Source organism: Ovis canadensis, chromosome 11, assembly GCF_042477335.2.
Source record: "Ovis canadensis isolate MfBH-ARS-UI-01 breed Bighorn chromosome 11, ARS-UI_OviCan_v2, whole genome shotgun sequence".
Taxonomy (NCBI): Eukaryota; Metazoa; Chordata; class Mammalia; order Artiodactyla; family Bovidae; genus Ovis; species Ovis canadensis.
The window spans coordinates 30,701,195-30,721,255 of NC_091255.1; the positions used below are offsets into that span (position 1 = coordinate 30,701,195).

At 42.3% G+C, this 20,061-nt stretch overlaps 1 protein-coding gene across 1 annotated transcript in view; it reads left to right on the forward strand.

Annotated features, from left to right (window-relative positions):
• Positions 1 to 4,815: 4,815 nt before the first annotated feature.
• Positions 4,816 to 20,061, forward strand: part of VPS53 (VPS53 subunit of GARP complex) — a 124,415-nt gene continuing 109,169 nt past the window's right edge. Inside the window, exons 1-4 of the mRNA XM_069603041.1 lie at positions 4,816 to 5,524; positions 7,885 to 7,965; positions 15,666 to 15,715; positions 17,565 to 17,631. Of these exons, the coding sequence (XP_069459142.1) occupies positions 5,438 to 5,524; positions 7,885 to 7,965; positions 15,666 to 15,715; positions 17,565 to 17,631 (285 nt within the window). The 5' untranslated portion in view covers positions 4,816 to 5,437. The remainder of the gene's footprint in view (positions 5,525 to 7,884; positions 7,966 to 15,665; positions 15,716 to 17,564; positions 17,632 to 20,061) is intronic.

Genomic DNA, 20,061 nt, shown 5'->3' on the forward strand with positions numbered 1-20,061 from the left:
GCACCAGAACACAGCAGGAAGACAACAGGAAAAGAGGGTAGGAAGTGAGAAACTCGAGGGTGTAAGACACATTAATTAATGGCAGCTACATTATAATAGTTGTACTAGTTAATGTCAGTTTTATAGAACCAGTGTTTATATTTGTTGTAATGTGTAAGACTTGCACCAGAGGGCTTGTCATTTTCACCTGTGTAATTATCACTTTGTTGAGTGAAGGAATTACTATGAACTCAATGTAGCCAATGGGGAAGGGTCTTAATTTAAAAGTCTACGGCAGCTGGTATATAGATGTGACTGAATGCCTGAGCTACCAGCGTGGGAACAGGGGAACTACTGAAGCTAGGTGAAGATTATAATCGCTTTAGCAAGAATGGACGTGCACGGAGAACCTGAGTACCAATCAAAACAAAACTGGGTGTCCAGGATATGAGAACAGTCAGAACACTCCTATTTTTATACCCAAATTTCTCATATATGTACACTTCCATATTTTACTTAAGAGGTTACAATCTGTTTTCCCAGGCTTCCTCCTTCTATTAAAGGTATTTTTATAGCTCTCTTTTGCTTATCATAAACCGTGTAGACTGTTGTTACTTATCTTTTTCTTTTTTTTAAATTTTGACTGAACTGGCTCTTCCTTGCCAAGGCAGCAGATGCGGGTTCAATCCCTAGTTTGGGAACTAGGAGCCCATATGCCACAGAGCAGTAAGCCTAAGTGCACGTCTGTCCAGCTAAGCCCACTGGAATGAATGTCAGTCAAGAACACCAGTGTCCAGGATGCTCAGAAAATTCTGGAATGAAGGACAGCAAAATAAATCTGTCCTCATGAAAAGTCATGCACTTAAACCAATGCATGAAGAAGCACCAAAAAGACATTCTGAACAAGATTTAATATAGGGATTAAACTATATGCCTCTACTACAAGTTGGCTTGGAAGCTTTTTACCACCCATAGTGACAAGCGTCTATGTGTGATTGTGCCTGAGGGTCCAAAGGGGGAATTATGGAAATCTACAGCAGGTATTTTTGTTTTTCTTCGCAGGGGGTATTTTTGGTTATCACAACGTGGGGGTGAGAGGTTATGCTACTGGCATTTAGTGGGTTAAAAGCATGTCATTTAGACATTCTATGATTTTTTTTTTTAAGTTTCATAAAAAGCCCAGGTGTTCAGGAGGTGGTCCTTATGGAGATCCTTCTTAATAGAATAAAGACACTGTTTCTATCTTAGAAAATAACACTCTGCACCATGTCTACTCAATTAATTATAGCATAGCTCCTTCGAAAATAATGAAACCAGTTGCAAATAGCATAGGGTGTTGGAGACTCCTTTTAACAGAGTTAGGAAAAAAACCAGTCAATTGACAGAGGCACATGAAATTCAGAGATCTCACTGGATCTCATGAACAAAGGCTGTTTTAAAATGACTTATTTCCAGCCTATATATTTAACACATTTTGGGCACAAAGAGAAACATTGTGAAAGGAGGGTTACTTTTTTTTCTATTTTATTCTGATGCCATCCTCAGCGATGCACCCCAACACTGCCCTACAGACCGTTTTGTAGTAATTCTCTTCTACTTTGTCCTTTTCCCATTGCTGATTAAAGGAAAGGGTCTCCTAGGTTGGTTTTGTGCCTTTTTTTTTTTTAAGTATTAGAGGTTGAATTTATTCCTCATTTAGTGAACTTTCAAGGTAGAGAAGATGTTTCTATGATAACTTTGTCATCAGCTATATACCCTATTCCATTACAAAAAATTGTTTTTTAAAAAGCCCAACTCATTTGTGAAAACCCACATATTCCTTATTTTCATACCCCAGTTTTTCATATCTGTACACTCCCATATTATTTAAGAGTTTATAATCTGTCTTTCCAGGCTTCCTCCTTCTAGTAAAGATATTTCTCTCATTTGCTTATCATAAACAGTCTAGCCTGTTACTACTTTTTAAAAATTTTGGCTGCCCTGGGTCTTCCTTGCCAAGGGTACAGAACACAGGTTCGATCCCTAGTTGGGAAATTAAGAGTCCACATGCCGCAGGGCAACTAAGCCCATGAGTGGCAGCTACTGAGCCTGTTTGCAGTCGGTTCAGCCTGTGCTGCTACTGAACCTGTGCTCCACAGCAAGAGAACTAGAGAAAGTGGACGTCCCCTGCATTGGAAGGTGGATTCTTAACCACAGTGGACCACCAAGGAATGCATTTTTCTTCACCTAATGTCCATCTCTCTCTCTGCTCTTTGTTTTCCTCGACTTTTGTACTGTGCAACTGTCTTAAAACCCAAACTTATATTCATTATCAGTATCTTATCTGCAAAGAGGAAGAAGGAAGGTAATGAGGTTGGGAGCTTCAGCATAAGGAAGGGCTTGGGTCGCGGGGGAATGCAATTGAGGGATGACAATGGAATTGTAAAAAGACAATCAGTGGCAATTGGACAGCCTGACTTAGTATTGGGATGGTCACCCTGGCTCCCTGACTCTCCCCAACAATATGGGCTGCCCTGAAGTAAAGAAAACAAAAATAATGGGGGCCAGGGCTGACGACAGGCCTGGTGGAGCTGGTCCTGTCACTCTTCTGCTTAGAATCCTTCAAAGGCTTTCCATTCCTCAAATGACCATCTCGAGTCTCCACCATCTGGCATTGCCCATTTCTTTGGCCTCTTCTTGTTCCATTCTCCTCATGGCTTTCAAAGTCCCATACCCTGGCCAAGCTCTTCATCCTTGTGGCTTTTGCATATACTGTTCCTTTTATCTGTCACCTCCTATTCACAGCTCCACCCTTTGCTTCAGCTTAAAAATCTCTTCTTCAGAGAAGCCTCTCCTGATCTTCAGATCCAATCAGAGCACTCCATCGCCTTTCACCATATGCTTTACTTGTCTTGCATGTAACTATTACAATTCTTGATTGTGATACTTGGAAACAGTTCCATGGAGGCAGGTACTTGGCTTATTTTGTTGATTGCTAAATTCCCAGCATCTGGCCTAGTGCCTATTGCCAGCAGGAACATTCATTCACTCTTTCAATAAATTCACTGAATGAATGGCAGGAACAATAATGGGACCTGGAGCACGTTTTTTGTTAGTTTTTAACTACATCCCCATTTTCTCTTTTGTGAATTGCAGATAGTAACTACCAACCTCTGAACTGCCATGTAGATTAAAAGATGATGTATTATATATACATGGTATGGGCCTCCCAGGTGACTCAGTGTTAAAGAATCCCTCTGCCAAGCAGGAGACATGGGTTTGATCCCTGTGGTGGGAAGACCCCCCTGGAGAAGGAAATGGCAACCCACTTCAGTACTCTTGCCTGGGAAATCCCATGGACAGAAGAGCCTGGTGGGCTACAGTCGATGGAGTCTCAAAAGGCCAGGCATGACTTAGCGATTACATAGCAGTAGCACACTTATCATGGTGCCTGGCAAATAGCAAGGACTAGGAAATGTGAGTTATTAAAATCATCATTAAAAATAAGCTCTATGAGCAACCAGAACTCTCATCCATTGCTGGCAGGAATGCAAAAATGATAACAGCCCACTTAGGAAAATAGCTGGCCAGTTTCTTATAATATAGTTAAATACAGGCTTACTAGGCAACCCAGCAAGACCGCTTCTAGGTTATTTACCCAAGTGAAGTGAAAACTTACATTCACGCAAAATCCTGCTTTATTCATAATTGCCCCAAACTAGGAACAACCCCAGTGTCTTTCAACCAGGGAATAAAGAAACTGTGGTATATCAGAGACTGGATTACCACTCAGCAAGAAGAAATAAACTATTGACACATGCAATAATGTGGATGAAATGCAAATGCATCATGTTACATGAAAGAAACCAGCTCAAAAGGTGACATATTGTATGATTCCATTTATATGACGTTCTGCAAAAGTTAAACTATAGGGACAGAAATCTGGCCAGTGGTTGCCAGGGGAGTAGGTGAGGCATGAGAGAATGTGGGGTGGGGTGGGGTGGTGATGATGGAACTATCTTAGGATTTGATTATGATGGTGGGTACATGATGATATGCATTTATGAAAATTCATGGCATTCTAAACTAAATGGATGGACTTTATATATATTTCTTACTGTATATAAAAAATGAAAAACATCCGAGAGATAGATATAATTATCATTTTCTTTTAAAAAATATACTTCTGATTATAAAAGTGTTACAGGTTCATAGACAATTTGGGAAAATCTGCAAAGAATATGTTGAATCGCCTGCAGAAAAGGAGAATTTCTTATCATTTTTATAGACACAAAATACACAAACTGGGATCATGCTGTGTATTTTTGCTTTCTGATGAGTGTTTTCCCATGTCATTAAATAAATTTCAAAACCATGATTTTGAGTCAATAACATTCTAGTAAATAATTGATTTATATGTTTAACTCTTCCTTTACTACAATCTTGATTATTTAAAAAAAGCTCATTGGGACCAGGGATGCTGCCATCTCAGTTTCACAATGTTTAACAGGTAAAACAACTCTTCCTTTGGCTGCAATGATCTCATTGTAGCTGGAGGAAAAGTGGCTCCACAGGGTGACTTTGCTTTTTCCTCTGCGGTGCAGAGGGCTGGACACCCTCTTACTAACCTGTATTACTAGCTTAAATTTGCATAGTGCTTTTAATATTTCTCTCTCCCCACCTCCTTGCCGGGTAAGCCGGGTCGATGGAGTAATTTGTTCAAGATTATATAGCTCATCATTCGTGGACTGTGACTTTGACTCTAGCTATTCAAGAGTCCCAGAAAGTCAACATTTCCCCAGGGTGGGTCACTGCCTAATCTGACTCTCCCCTCCCGTCCCCCACAAGAAGGAAGCTGCAGACACGCCCTGAAAACAGCCCAGAGGCTCGGCACACGGGGAACTAATATCAAGTGGACGCTGTTCCATCCTACAAATTGTCCTTGGCAACATCGCCACTTACCAGCTGGGGTCATTTCTCCCCCGATGGCTGGGGAGACACCTAGTGCCACTGAGCAAGGGGCTCCTGAGAGCAGATGGATCGCCCGCCTCGAGGCCTGTGAGGGTTGCTGTTATTTGATCGCGACGCAGTCGGGGCGCATCCTCACTAGGGGAGGAGGGGGTTGTCCTGCCGGGCCTTCCCCAGCGCCAGGGCCCGAGTAGGGGGGCGCCTTCTGAGAGGTGAAGCGGGTCCCCATCATCTTAAGGAGAGGTATGGGCCGCCGAACTACAGGGCTGCTCAGGGGTACTCTCGGGAGGTGGTAGGAATGCCTAGTTCAGGCGACCAGAGGTAAGTCCTCCGCTATCCCAGAGTGCCTCGGATTCCGGAAGTGCTCGGCTTCCCGGAAGTGCCCGATTGGCTGACAGAGCCCAGGCTCGCCGGACAGCTGCAGCTGGAGCGTTTCTGGTCTCCGGCGTGAGTGGCCGCAGGAGGTGTGGTTCCAGGTCCGGGTGGGCGTCGGGAGGGAGCTGGCGGCAGGATGATGGAGGAGGAGGAACTGGAGTTCGTAGAAGAGCTGGAAGCCGTGCTGCAGCTCACGCCCGACGTGCAGCTCGCCATCGAGCAGGTGAGCGTTCCGCCCCCCCGAGGGGAGGAGAGTGCGGAGACTGGGGCAACTCTGGGGGTAGGACGGCGAGGAAGCTGTCTTCGGACGGAGACGTGGGAGCTAGGCGCCAAGGGCAAGGAAAGGTTTTTAGGGGAGGTGGTGGTGGGAATGAGTTTCTCAATGTAGAAAAGGAAGAGAGGTCTTCCTCGGCCTTGATTGACTTTGGAGGGTGGGGCGTGCTGGTGGGTTTGGGCAAAGGAGCTGTGCCTCCTGAAACGATGTACCTAGAAGGGATCTCGTGGGTAGCAACCTCCGGTAGGGGTTGTGGGGCTGTTCTTTCATCAGGTTGGTGTCCCAGTGTTCTTGGATTCTCCGTCTAGCCCCATGTGACTGACTCAGAATTGAGGGGAGGTGGGTAACCTCTGCTTTTGAAGCATATCGCAAAGCAGAGGGGAAACGGCTGAAAAAGAGAGAGAGAGACCTCCTTTACTATTCTTAAATGGTTGAGAATTTCTGCTGGTGATTAGGTTAAAGAATATTCCCCAGGCAACTAAGCTAAGCCTCTGCTCCAAAACTACTGAACCCATGCGCTGCAGCTACTGAAACCCAGTACCTGGAGCCCATGTCCTACAAAAAGAGAAGCCACTGCAATGGGAAGCCCTCACACTGCCACGAAGAATAGCCCCCGCTCACCACAACTGGAGAAAGCCCAATGCATAGCAACAACGACCAAAAATAAATCTTAAAAAAAAAAAAAGGCAATTTAGACCCTTCTGCAGGTTATTGCTCCTGATAAAGGGGGAAAAATCTCTCTTAAAGGAGTTGGTATAGCAGACTTAAGAAAAGGAGGGGTGTGCCATACTTAATGATCACGGGAAGTTTTTCAAAGTAAAACATTACTACTTCTGTTACTAATAGTTAATACTTATTGAGCATTAATACATACTATGGGTGGTAATTTGTGTTGTCCCACTTACCTCTTGGATATGTGTTTTTCTTGGAGTGGTTGGATTACTCACACAAAGCACATTTGACACATCCTGGGAATGCCAGGGCAAAGGTTTGCGTGTTCAAGCCACACTGCTCCCCACCCACCTCCATCAGCCAGAAAGAGAAATACATTTCATTTGCTTTGAACCTACTGGCCTCCAATAGAAGAAATGAATAATGCAGCCAGTTGTTTGATGAGGGTTTTAGGCCCCCCCACCCCCCTTTCTTCAGTTCAGTCTCTCAGTGGTGTTTGAGACTCTCTTCGACCCATGAATCACAGCCTGCCAGGCCTCCCTGTCCATCACCAACTCCCAGAGTTCACTCAAACTCATGTCCATCGAGTCGGTGATGCCATCCAGCCATCTCATCCTCTGTCGTCCCCTTCTCCTCCTGCCCCTAATCCCTCCCAGCATCAGGGTCTTTTCCAATGAGTCAACTCTTCACATGAGGTGGCCAAAGAATTGGAGTTTCAGCTTCAGCATCAGTCCTTCCAATGAACATCCAGGACTGATCTCCTTTAGAATGGACTGGTTGGATCTCCTTGCAGTCCAAGGGACTCTCAAGAGTCTTCTCCAACACCATCAAAAGCATCAATTCTTTAGCGCTCAGCTTTCTTCACAGTCCAACTCTCACATCCATCCATACATGACCACAGGAAAAACCATAGCTTTGACTAGACGGACCTTTGTTGGCAAAGTAATACCTCTGCTTTTCAATATGCTACTAGCATAGATTTGTCCAATAAGCAGACATTAAAAAAAAAATTCACTTCCCAGAATAACTGTCTTGAGCTGGTGAAATCCAGTGCCTAGGGAATTACTTGACTGTTTTTATAATCCACTGTGTTACATGTTCTTCAAATTGCAGTGTTTTAAGGGAGTTATCTGTATTTCTCTGAAGGCAGAGGTATTCTTTCTCCTATAAAAGAGATGGACAGTTCCTGAATGCCAGAGCTCCATTTCCTAACACTGTCTGAAGGATAAAAATCGCTTCGGTGCATAGTGAATTCTACAGTTGAGACATCGTTGAGACCTGGTGCATTAGTCCATTATCAAGATTCCCTTAATACAACCATGTCATCAACTGGCTTAATCTGCTAGTGTATAATGCTCGCATATTTTACCTTGTCCTTGGGATTTCGTGGCTGTCTGAATACTTCGTACTGTTGCACATTCTGTTAGTCTTACCAAGATGTTAAAATTACAGATGTTGGTGAAAATTATAGATACACTTTACCAGATATTTTACTGAGCATTGGTTGTTGGGCCTTGTAAAATGAAAAAAGACACGGTCTTTGCTTTCAAAGAACTTAGGGACCAATAGGAAGGAAAGAATACATAAAGCAGGACAGGAAGATGATGGTGATTTTTTAATTCTCTCTCTTTATGTAGGTATTTCCAAGCCAGGATCCTCTAGATCGAGCAGATTTCAATGCTGTGGAGTATATCAACACCCTGTTCCCAACAGAGCAAGTAAGTACTGCATTCCCTTCTTGCAATGGCTTCTAGAACATTCTGAGTATTAATGATTAGTTTGTTACACTACATAACCTAAGGGACCTTGATAAACAAATAAGAGTTAAATTCAAGTAAGACTCCTTCATAACCAGTTTTGGGAGGTGGTTAGCTAATACCAAATACTGTTGTTGTGTCCGAGTGGAATTCTCTGTGTAGTGAGCATATTAGAAATTGTACCCTTAGGTTGAAAGAGTCCATCTCATTCCCTGCTCCCCCAGATTTTCTGTAGTAAATCAGAAAGTGGAAAGGATTTTTCAGATGTCATAGGGGAAAATGGGAGTGAGGTGTGCAGGATAAGCTTGGAGTTAGAAAGCTACTTTTATTTCTATTTTAAGATATAATTTCAGAACTTTGATTTCCAGCCCACCAGCCTGTGGTTGGGTGTTGGCACCTTTACCCTGTTTGTAAGGAGGAAGAGCCTTACTTATACTACTGACAGTTGTAGTGGTGAGTAGGATAGGAGTAGTGAGTTAAGGTGAACTCAATTTTGAACATATTTGGGCCGTCCAAGTAGAAATACATAGTTGGATATTTGAGTCTGGAGCTCATAATCCCCGTAACTGTTAGTATTTGGCATGGATCTTTCCAAACTTTTTCTGATGAGCATGCTAATTTTTAAAATAAACTTGGAAAAAATGGTATCATACTGTGTGACTGTCCTTTTTGAGATTTCAAAACAGCCTTTAGAGCTCCTTTTCAGGGGGTTGCGGTGGCGGGAAGCTGCGCTTTGTGGCTTGTGGGATCTGAGTTCCCCAGGCCAGCAGTGAAAGTACCAAGTTCCAACCACTGAACCATCAGGGAATTCCCTAGAGTTCATCATTTTCTAATGAAAGAGGAATTCTAGGAATTAGCTGAAGATGGAAATTTGGAATCAAGTAGGTTGGACATGACTGAGCAACCTCACTTTCACTTTTCACTTTCCTGCATTGAAGAAGGAAATGGCAACCCACTCCAATGTTCTTGCCTGGAGAATCCCAGGGACGGGGGAGCCTGGTGGGCTGCCGTCTATGGGGTCGCACAGAGTCGGACACGACTGAAGTGACTTAGCAGCAGCAGCAGCAGCAGTGGATATAAAGATAGCAGTTGAAGCTACAAAAATGTTTCATTTACCCCAGCCTATCAAGACAGCTGACTCGCCAAAGCAAATTGTTAGATCTGAAAATCATGTATATAGGGAACCACTAGGTTCTTCCCTCTTCCTGATAAGTGTTTGTGGGTTTTTGTTTTTAAACCACTGAAGGTAGCATAAGACATTAGTCGTTCCACAGATTCAGTTATATGTCTTGTCTAATTATATCCCCCACATCCATGATAATGTATTGTAAAGTTTCTTTAAAATTCAGAAAATTTATGACACGGGGTACCTTTACTTCCCCAACCCCAGATTTTCACTATTTTCCAACCCAGATTCCCATGGACCTTAATTAAAAGATAATAGAAAGTAACAGCATGATTTATCATTTCTTTTAACTATTGCTAGATCTTGGGCAAAACCCATCTATATATCTCATGGACATGCAGTAAATACTTGTGAATTACGAGTTTAGACTAGTTAAAGTAGATGTCAATATATCAAGAATAAATTTAGTGGCACTCTAAGGAGGAGGGTGTGTATATGTTTGTCTTGAATGGCAGCTGCTCGTGGGTCGGGGGTTACCTCGAGGCAGGAGGAACAGATCCTGGATGTTTCTAACTCACCAGGTCCAGGTGGGAAGAGCTCAGGTTTCTGTGTTTAATAGGGCTCCCTGGGTAGGTTCTAACACATAGCCAGGTTTGGTAATGATCTAGAAAATCTTTCTAGTCTCCTAGTGGGAAACTGAAGATGATCATTTCTCATGTTTCCATTAGAAGTTTGATGAGGGGAATCTGGATAACATTTATTAGAGACTAATATAATTAGGGGGCTTCCGTTGTGGATCCACATGCAATGTGGAAGACCTGGGTTCAGTCCCTGGGTTGGGAAGATCCCCTGGAGAAAGGAACGGCTACCCACTCCAGTATTATGGCCTGGAGAATTATATAGTCTATAGAACTATAGACTCTAGAGAACTATAGAACTATAGTCTATGTAACTATAGAATTATAGTTCTATAGAATTATATAGTCTATGGGGTCGCAAAGAGTCGGACACGACTGAGCGACTTTCACTCCCTCACAATATAATTAGGAACTTGGAGAAGAAGAGTCATAGGGAGCTGTGGCTTTTTAACAATTATTACTTTTTTGGCTGTGCTGCATCTTCGTTGCTATGCGGGCTTTTCTCTAGTTGTGGAGAGTGGGGGCCACTCTTCAGCTGCGGTGAGCAGGCTTCTCAATGCGGTGGCTTCTCTTTGTTGTGGAGCGCAGGCTCTAGGATGCACAGGCTTCCGTGTTTGCAGTGTGGACTCGATAGCTGCGGCACCTAGGCTCTCGAGCACAGGCTTGAACGTTGTGGCGCATGCGCATAGTGGCTCTGCTGCATGTGGGATCTTCCTGGCTCAGGGATCGAACCTCTAGCCACCAGGAAGCCCCATAGGGAGCTGTTGTTAAATAATTTCTAATGGCTCCCCAAATGCTCTGCATCTGTATTATTAAGTGAGAAAAAATAAGATGCCGAATTGCTTATCATCCTGGTTTCTTTCTTTGTTAAAAGCCCTTCTATTTACATAGAAGGAACAGTAGAGGGCAGGGGACCAAAATGCTAATGGTAATTGTACTCAATTGGGGGTACAGGCGGATATTACGTATTTTCTGTAATTAGCAAGAATCGCCTTTAGAATCAGGAAATACTTTTCAATAATTTAAACATTTTTAAATGATACAATTAAAGCATCACTATGAACAAAACTAGTGGAGGTGATGGAATTCCAGTGGAGCTCTTTCAAATCCTGAAAGATGATGCTGTGAAAGTGCTGCACTCAATATGCCAGCAAATTTGGAAAACTCAGCAGTGGCCACAGGACTGGAAAAGGTCAGTTTTCATTCCAATCCCAAAGAAAGGCAATGCCAAAGAATGCTCAAACCACCGCACAATTGCACTCATCTCACATGCTAGTAAAGTAATGCTCAAAATTCTCCAAGCCGTGCTTCAGCAATATGTGAACCGTGAACTTCCAGATGTTCAAGCTGGTTTTAGAAAAGGCAGAGAAACCAGAGATCAAATTGCCAGCTTCCGCTGGATCATGGAAAAAGCAGGAGAGTTCCAGAAAAACATCTATTTCTGCTTTATTGACTATGCCAAAGCCTTTGACTGTGTGGATCACAATAAACTGTGGAAAATTGTGAAAGAGATGGGAATACCAGACCACCTGACCTGCCTCTTGAGAAACCTATGTGCAAGTCAGGAAGCAACAGTTAGAACTGGACATGGAACAACAGACTGGTTCCAAATAGGAAAAGGAGTACGTCAAGGCTGTATATTGTCACCCTGCTTATTTAACTTATATGCAGAGTACATCATGAGAAATGCTGGACTGGAGGAAGCACAAGCTGGAATCAAGGTTGCTGGGAGAAATATCAATAACCTCAGATATGCAGATGATACTACCCTTATGGCAGAAAGTGAAGAGGAACTGAAAAGCCTCTTGATATAAGTGAAAGAGGAGAGTGAAAAAGTTGGCTTAAAGCTCAACATTCAGAAAACGAAGATCATGGCATCTGGTTCCATCACTTCATGGGAAATAGATGGGGAAACAGTGGAAACAGTGTCAGACTTTATTTTTGGGGGCTCCAAAATCACTGCAGATGGTGATTGCAGCCATGAAATTAAAAGACACTTAACTCCTTGAAAGGAAAGTTATGACCAACCTAGATAGCATATTCAAAAGCAGAGACATTACTTTGCCAACAGAGGTCCGTCTAGTCAAGGCTATGGTTTTTCCAGTGGTCATGTGAGAGTTGGACTGTGAAGAAAGCTGAGCGCTAAAGAATTGATGCTTTTGAACTGTGGTGTTGGAAAAGACTCTTGAGAGTCCCTTGGACTGCAAGGAGATCCAACCAGTCCATCCTAAAGGAGATCAGTCCTGGGTGTTCATTGGAAGGACTGATGCTGATGCTGAAACTCCAATACTTTGACCACCTCATGTGAAGAGTTGACTCATTGGAAAAGACCCTGATGCTGGGAGGGATTGGGGGCAGGAGGAGAAGGGGACAACAGAGGATGAGATGGCTGGATGGCATCACCGACTCAATGGACGTGAGTTTGGGTAAACTCTGGGAGTTGGTGATGGACAGGGAGGCCTGGTGTGCTGCAGTTCATGGGGTCGCAAAGAGTCAGACACAACTAAGCAACTGAACTGAACTGAACTGATGTGGAAAGACCTCCTAGTCAAATCATTAAATGAAAAAAGCATGATGCGGGACAGTGTGCCTTAGATACAGAAGAGCTGGTAGGTTAGTATATGCTTTTAATACCTAGATCATTTCTGAGAAGGTGCAACAAAAACTCACTCAGAGGCGTTGCTTCTGAGGAGAGTGGGAGGCAGGCAGAGGTAGAGGAAGCCTTACTTTTCACTATTTACCTTCTTTATCTTCTGCTGTTTGAATTCTGGGTTATGTATGTGTTTTACCAACTTTAAATAGGTTACAATTTTAAATCTTTGATGTAATTTCCCATTTTTAGAAAAGGTGCAAGAAGAGTATGGAGAATTCATGGCTTCCCCTTCTCACAGAGTCCCCAAATGTTAATATTTTAAATGCCCCCCATTTTTTTTTTCCTAAAGGAAAGAATTCCAGCAGAGATTAGCAAGGCAGGAACTGTTTGCCCATTTTGCCTCCGAGGAAACAGAAACTCAGTGAGGTTAAACAGCTTGCCCTGTATCGTTTCAGCAGGTTGGCAGGGACAGAGTCATGCCAGCTCCTCCAGCGACTGAGCTCCTGTTACCACAGTGATGATTTATCCCCAGTCCAGTTTTGAAATAACAGATGGCAGTGGATTCTTCGATTAAAATATCTTCTCTTTGAACAGACTCTATGATTTCAATACCTTAAGACTGAAATTTTTGCACCTGGTCTTATGTCCCTGTATATGTTCTGGTGTCTCCTAGTTTATAGTCTGTGGGAACTTGAATAGAATTTGTACCCTACCATTGTATGAAGATGGTATAAATCTTAATTATGTTGAATTGGTTCATAGTGCTTTTCAGGTCTAATATATATATAAGTATATAATACTATATATATATAGTACATATAAGTATATTCTGCTTCTCTGTATATTCATTCTGTCAATTTTTGAGAGTTTGATCTTGAAACTCTAGCTAAAAATCTTAATTTATCTACTTAAAAAATAATTATACTATATAGTAGAACTGTATGTAACTTTGTTCTGTATTTTCCAAATCTCCTGTAAATGTGTTATCATATTTTCATAATTAAAAGAAAAAGTGAGACCTGGCAAAATGAAAGAAAGCTTTCTGTTCATTGCAGTCTGTAATCCCACTGCATATATTTATTGAACATTTTTATTCTGAAGGATATGACAAAAAACAAAACAATTCTAGCAAAATATTAAAAAAAGATAAAATAACTTCTCTTTTCTGAGATTCATCTTTACCTCTGTCTCTTCTTGGATTTCTGAAAGTTCTAAGTCACCCTTGGCCTTGTCAGAACAGTAGACCAGATATGAATGACCCTATCTGATACCTCAAACACATGCGACTTGGTTTCTCTCTCTCTTTTCCCAAAGAAAATCCTTAATGCATAATTGTAATATATTCCTTTTATCATTTTTTCAAAGTTTTGTTCTTTCATTGAGGTAACGTTGGTTTATAACACTATGTACATTTCACGTCTGCAGCGTTGTGTTTCTGCTTTCCTGTGCCCTTCAGCATGCTCACCACCACAAGTTTGGTTCCTGTCCCCAGACTGTTGGCCCCTTCTACCCATGTTGCTGCCCTTCCCTTTCTGGGAACCACCACTCTGTTCTCTGTATCTGCCTGTCTGTTTTCATTTGGCTTGTTCATTTATTCTTGTTTTTGTTGTTGTTTGTTTCTTGTATTTCACACGAGTGAAATCATACGGTATTTGCGTTTCTCTGCCTGACTGACTTCACTTAGGCTGATACTATCAAGGTCCATCCATCTTGTGGTAAGTGGCAAGATTTCATCTTGTTTTATGTGACCTGGTTCTCTTGCTAGACCTGCACCTGTCAGGCTCCTGCTTCTTCCTATCAGCACAGGTTGCCAGTGGTAACTTATAAGCACAATTCCTGCATCACTCCCAATTCCTTCTGAGGCAAAATATCTATCAGAGGAGAGAGAAAGAGGACTTACAAAGTTATATTCTGAAACTTCAGTTAAAATGGTGCTATAAAATTGTACCGCCTCTGCTTCACTAGGGGGCCCCCTTTCTTTATGTTTTCAGCTCACTAAATTGATTCTTGTCCATTTGTTTTTACTGTCATTGTCTTAGACATAGAAAAAGCTTTCTTATAATTGCAGTGCATTGTCAGTATACAGCAATTAGAAAATACCCATAGGCAAACAGAAGAAAAACTTCAAACTCCTCTTTTATAAATTACAGCTACTGCAAGTGATTTCATAGGCTATAGTTACTAGTAGGAGAGGGAACTGGCAACCCACTCCAGTGCTCTTGCCTGGAGGATCCCAGGGACAGGGGAACCTGGTGGGCTGCCGTCTGTGGGGTCGCACAGAGTCGGACACGACTGAAGCGACTTAGCAGCAGAAGCAGCAGCAGCAGTTACTAGTATAGAGTCCAGCTACTGGTATTTATTCTTCCAGACTTTTTTCTGATGGACCTAGACACTTAGGAAAAAAAAATTTATTTATTGACATAGAACATAATGTGGAGGAATACACGGATTCTAAGTGTACAACTTGATGAATTTTCACCAAATGCACAAAGTCAGATAACCACCACCCAGACCAAGAAATAAAACATTAGTAAAATCTCTTCTCGTAACTCCTTCCTTCCCTCCCTGTCACTGGTCCTGGCTTCTAGTGCAGGAGAACAGTTTCGCTCACTTTTTCTGAGCTACATGCTGAAATACAGGACACGCTGTTGTGTTTGGTGTGTGTATGTGTGCTTGCACAACATTATGTTAGTAGGATTGATCCACGTTGTGTGTTATAATCTACATTCATCCATTGTTGGGGTCCTAAGAATTTTGGTGAATGAATTTGTCATGTTCCTCTATAGCAGGGATCAGCAAATTTCCTATAAAGGGCTAGATAGTAATTTTAGGCTTTGTGGATTATTCAGTCTCAGTTGCAGCTACTACTCAGCTCTGTCTTTGCAACTCAAAGGCTGCTGTAGATAATATGTAAACGAATGGACATGGCTGTTTTCCAATAAATTTTATTAACAAAGAACAGATTCCAGGATGGGTTTTGCAGTTGTTGTCAACTATTGCTGTCCTTCCCTGTCTACCCCTGCCACACTGCACAATTTGGGATCTCTTAATTCCCTGACAAGAGATTGAACCTGGACCCTCGGCAGTGGAAGTTTTGAATCCTAACCACTGGACCACCAGGGAATTCTCTATGCTTTTTTTTCTTTTTAGTAAAAATTGTACTGTATGATTCGTTTCTTTGAGATGTGATAAATAGCCATTATATATATAAAAAAATGACCATTTAAATAGTTCATCATTTCTTTGTGAAAGAGGAATTCCAGGAAATGAAATAATAGCTGGCACTTTTCCTTCTCTTTTGTAGTCTCTGGCAAACATTGATGAAGTCGTGAACAAAATTAGACTGAAAATAAGGTAAGTAACATCATGTGATTATTTTTTCCCCCACTTTATTTATTAATGGACCTGCTTGGGATTTGTTGCTGCTCGGGCTCTTCTTCAGTTGTGGCAAGTGGGGCTACTCTCTAGTTGTGGTGTGCAGGCTTCTCATTGCAGTGGCTTGTTGCAGAGCATGAACTCTAGGGCCTTCGGGCTTCAGTAAGCGTAGTACATGGGCTCAGTGGTTGCAGCTCCCGGGCTCTGGAGCACAGGCTCAGTAGTTGTAGCACACAGGCTTAGTTGCTCCTCAGCATGTGGGATCTTCCCAGTTCAGGGACTGAACTCATGTCTCCTGCATTGGCAGGAAAATCCTTTACCACTGAGCCACCAGGGAAGCCCAACATCATATGATTGTTAATAATGAATGAAAAGATGCTATTCATTTAGTAATGATCACTCTTACCTGTGAGAACACTGAAATCTCAGGTTCTCTATAAGATGGTAATTTTTAAAAGAATAGTTCTTTTATCTGGGTTTCCATGAGCTTTGTGGCAGAGAACTCATTTCTTTGATCATTCTTTAATTATTCATTAAAAAAAAAAAGGAATCTGTAACAGGCCATTTAGAACAGTTGATTATAAAAGGAGGCAAAAGCATTTCTGCTGTATCTTTAATGGCTTTATTTCTCTAGCAGACCTACCCCTTTTTTATATTCCCAAGGCTTAGAAATGAAGATGGACTTATATTTTTATCCCTTAGCCACTTATCAGCTAACAGTATGGTCAGATATGCTGGTTGGTGTGAGTGGTGGCTGATTATTACACATTGTGATTAATCCAGGATGTCTAGGGTGGTCAGCAAATGTCCGTCCTGCCAGATAGTCTTATTCTGGTTTATCCATGTCTAAATTTCCAGTTTTGACACATGGTAGATACTCAAAGTTTGTTCTTTGTAATTATTATTGGAATGGTTGATATCATAACTTTAAATCGTTTTTGTTGTTGTTTAACTTTTGATGAGGAGAAACCTTCAGTTTGAATCCAAGCGATGATTATTTTTTTCCCAGACAACCTTTGGGTTTTCAGGTAAAGACCTCTGCCATTAATATTTTGTTTCGTTGAGTACCTTAAAAAGTGCAAAGAAGTCTGTTTACTGTTTGGGCTGACTTTAACTCCAACAGTTCTAGGAGAGACCACTAAGTTGTCCAGGGTTTGCGCAGAAAATGAAAATTCCCCAGTGATCCAAAAATCACTTATGAGCCAGTTATTTTCAGCTTCTCCCACCGTACTTTATTTTTTTTAATGGCTTCTTCAAACGAAGGATGAAATTGACTGATATGAATTTCTCTGGTTGAAGTACCATTAAGTGGCCTCTGTTCAGCTGTAGGAGAAAGAGGAAGTGGAGGCCACAGATCTGCTTCCTGTGGTCAAGGCCCAGGCAGCGAAGCACAGATTTCGTGCATCACCTTGCTCCTTATATCTTTTAAGGGTGTTACTGACGAAGGTTTTTGTGTGGGATAATTTGAATTCTCTGGCTTGTTCCCAGAAAGTTTCAGCAACTTTGTCATCTCTGGCTTACTCCATGAAAAGTATTACAAGTTATATTGGTCATTTTGACCAGCTCTGAACTTTAAATAAAAATAACCTTTATGAAAAAAGAACAAAGCTGACTCATCAGTCTGTGCTGGGCTTGGCTTCTGTTGCTGCCCCCTCACTGGGGTCCAGGGCTTCGGGCTTCCTTGTATCATCCAAGCTTCTTTGGTTTTTTCCTGAATAAGTAGCTGCAATCTGTAGAAACTGAGGAAAGGTTACTAGCATTTTTCTTTTGGTTAACCTGGAATCGAGATTATTTTAATGACTTGTGTCCTTTAACTGTTTTTTGCTAGGAGACTGGATGACAACATTCGAACTGTTGTAAGAGGTCAAACAAATGTGGGACAGGATGGCAGGCAAGTAAGTAACATATTCCTCCATGTTTGTTACATCCTCTGATTTTTTTAAGACCCCACAACCGACTGACCAGTATATTGATCTGCCTGCTTACAGAGCACTTTCTTACTGATCTGCCCCGTATACAGCAGGAAGCTTGCACGACTTATCCTGCTACTGGCAGGGATAGACAGCCCAGAGCAGCCATGAGCTGTCACTCGGCATCCCTTAGACCAGAAGCCGCACCTCGAAGCACAGCTCGCCCAGGGCCAGGCTGAAAGGCACACTGAAACGAGAGAACGGAGGTTTCCTTGTCTTTCTGCTGGGGGTCAGGTATCTCTGAGCCTCCGTTCTGCTCTTTCACTTTCTGATTTATTTCTGGTCATGTTTTGTCTCCTGTTGTGATCTGTCCACACTGAAAGCCTCGTGTCTCCAAGCATGTCCCATGCTTTATGGACCTATGCTTGGGTAAGTAAGTAAGGGTGGTAAGTGTTAGCCACTCAGTCGTGTCTGACTCTTTGCGACCCCATGGACTGTAGCCCGCCAGACTCCTCAGTCCATGGAATTTTCCAGGCAAGAGTACTAGAGTGGGTTGCCATTCCTTTCTCCAGGGGATCTTGCCGACCTAGGGATCGAACCCTGGTCTCCTGCATTGTAGGCAGATTCTTTACTTCCTGAGCCACCAGTGCTTATGTTCTTCTTTTTGCCTAAAAGGCACGTTCTCCTTTTTTTCTTCCAGGAGCTTCATTCTGAAATCTTACCCAGCTCAGATACTACTTCTCTTATGAAATTTTCTGTTCTGTTCAACTGATATACCAAAGGAATCAGAATATTAGAAATCCAAGTCCAGAGGGGACTTGAAACTCATCTGGTTCTCTCTTCTCATTTCATAGATGAGAAAGTCAATCCCAGCAGCCATCAGTTAGAGGTAGAGTCTTTCTGCCCACAAACTCCCACAGGCCCTGGCCCCTGCTTTTCTGACTTACAGTAAGCACATCTTGTCCCTTTGGCTAGTGTGTAAGCTCCTTGAAACCAGAACAGTATCTTTCTGATCTTGGTGTTTCTCAGAATGCAAAGTCCACCTGCCATAACATTTTATTCAACTATAGTAAATATTTGGTCTGTGGGAGATTATCTAGTATTTGTAAATAAACAAAAGCCCTCTACCGGAAAACATCACTGGGACCAGTGTGTGTGTCCCTTTAAAGACGTTTAAAGCTTGACTGGTGCTTGACTAGTCCCGGCCATCTACCATTTAAAATAATAACACTGTTGTTTAGTGTGTTTCTGCCTATATTTAGAAAGGCTTACTAGAAACCCTGAGATACTTCAGAGATTCTCAGGTATTTACAGTTTTAAGAATGTGAAAATAAAGTGAATCATTCATCAGGACTTTTTGCTGGGTCATGCTATGTTGATATTATACCTTTCAGTTATTTCTGTTCTAACCTGTGATGACAAATAGGCGGTCTTGGAGAGCAGGCCCTGAGGTAGGTGGCCTGGAGGAGAGTCGGCCCTCTCCACCTTCACTTATTAATAGGTTGCTGCAGCAAGGCAGGTTGTATTTCAGAGAGCAGCGCCACATTTTCAAGAATGTTTAGATAGCATTTCAATCTGTGATGGAATTTCGTGTTCGTCTCCTTAGAATCCAGACAGAAAGGAAGCCCAGGAGAAGTAATTGCTTTTCCTGTCATCCCCTCCATCTGTGTTTTCCAACAGTTTGTAATGCAAGCTGTAGGAGAGACTTTTTTTTTTTTTCCAGAGAGCTTTTGAGTCCTATCCTTGTCAATTCGTAGGGGTGAAAAAGCCTTACTGTCCAGCCCCACTAGCTGGTGGTTTGTTGAAGAGAGGCTCCATCTGACTGGCATGGACTCCGGAGAATTACGGATGTTCCAAAACATTGGGCTTTATAGGTCAAGAGTCCTTGGTTCCCTCTTCCCTGGAACAGAGGAAACTCTGCCCTCAGAAAACTTGTTTCTGAAGTTTCTAGGGAACACTCAGAAAGGGAGAGCAGAAATGTGGACAAAAGGAAATTTTCCTTTCATCCATTTCCTCTTGATTGTGCGCACCCAGGACAGACAGGCTTTGTCATCTGTGTAAATGAGAGCAGAGTGTTGACTTCACATTCATGGTGTCTTCAAAGATGTTTTTTGCAGAAAAGGTCCTTCTGGAAAGCAGTGTTTCTGACTCCAAAATTATTTGTGAAGAGGAAGCGATTTAGAAATTGAAGACACAGTGAGGCAGTTTCTTTAGTTTCCTGACATTTCTGAAACACCCACCTCCTGGTTAGCACTCTGCTGCGCGTGTTGGAGAGCCTTCCATGTCGACCACCTCCTAGGTGGGCGGACTTGAAGTGGTCTGGTCCATGACCTTTTCTAACCAGAATGTGCTCATACGAAGCTAATACAGCTCAGAATTCTCCCAATTTTTATCTGTTGAAATCATCAGGTGAAA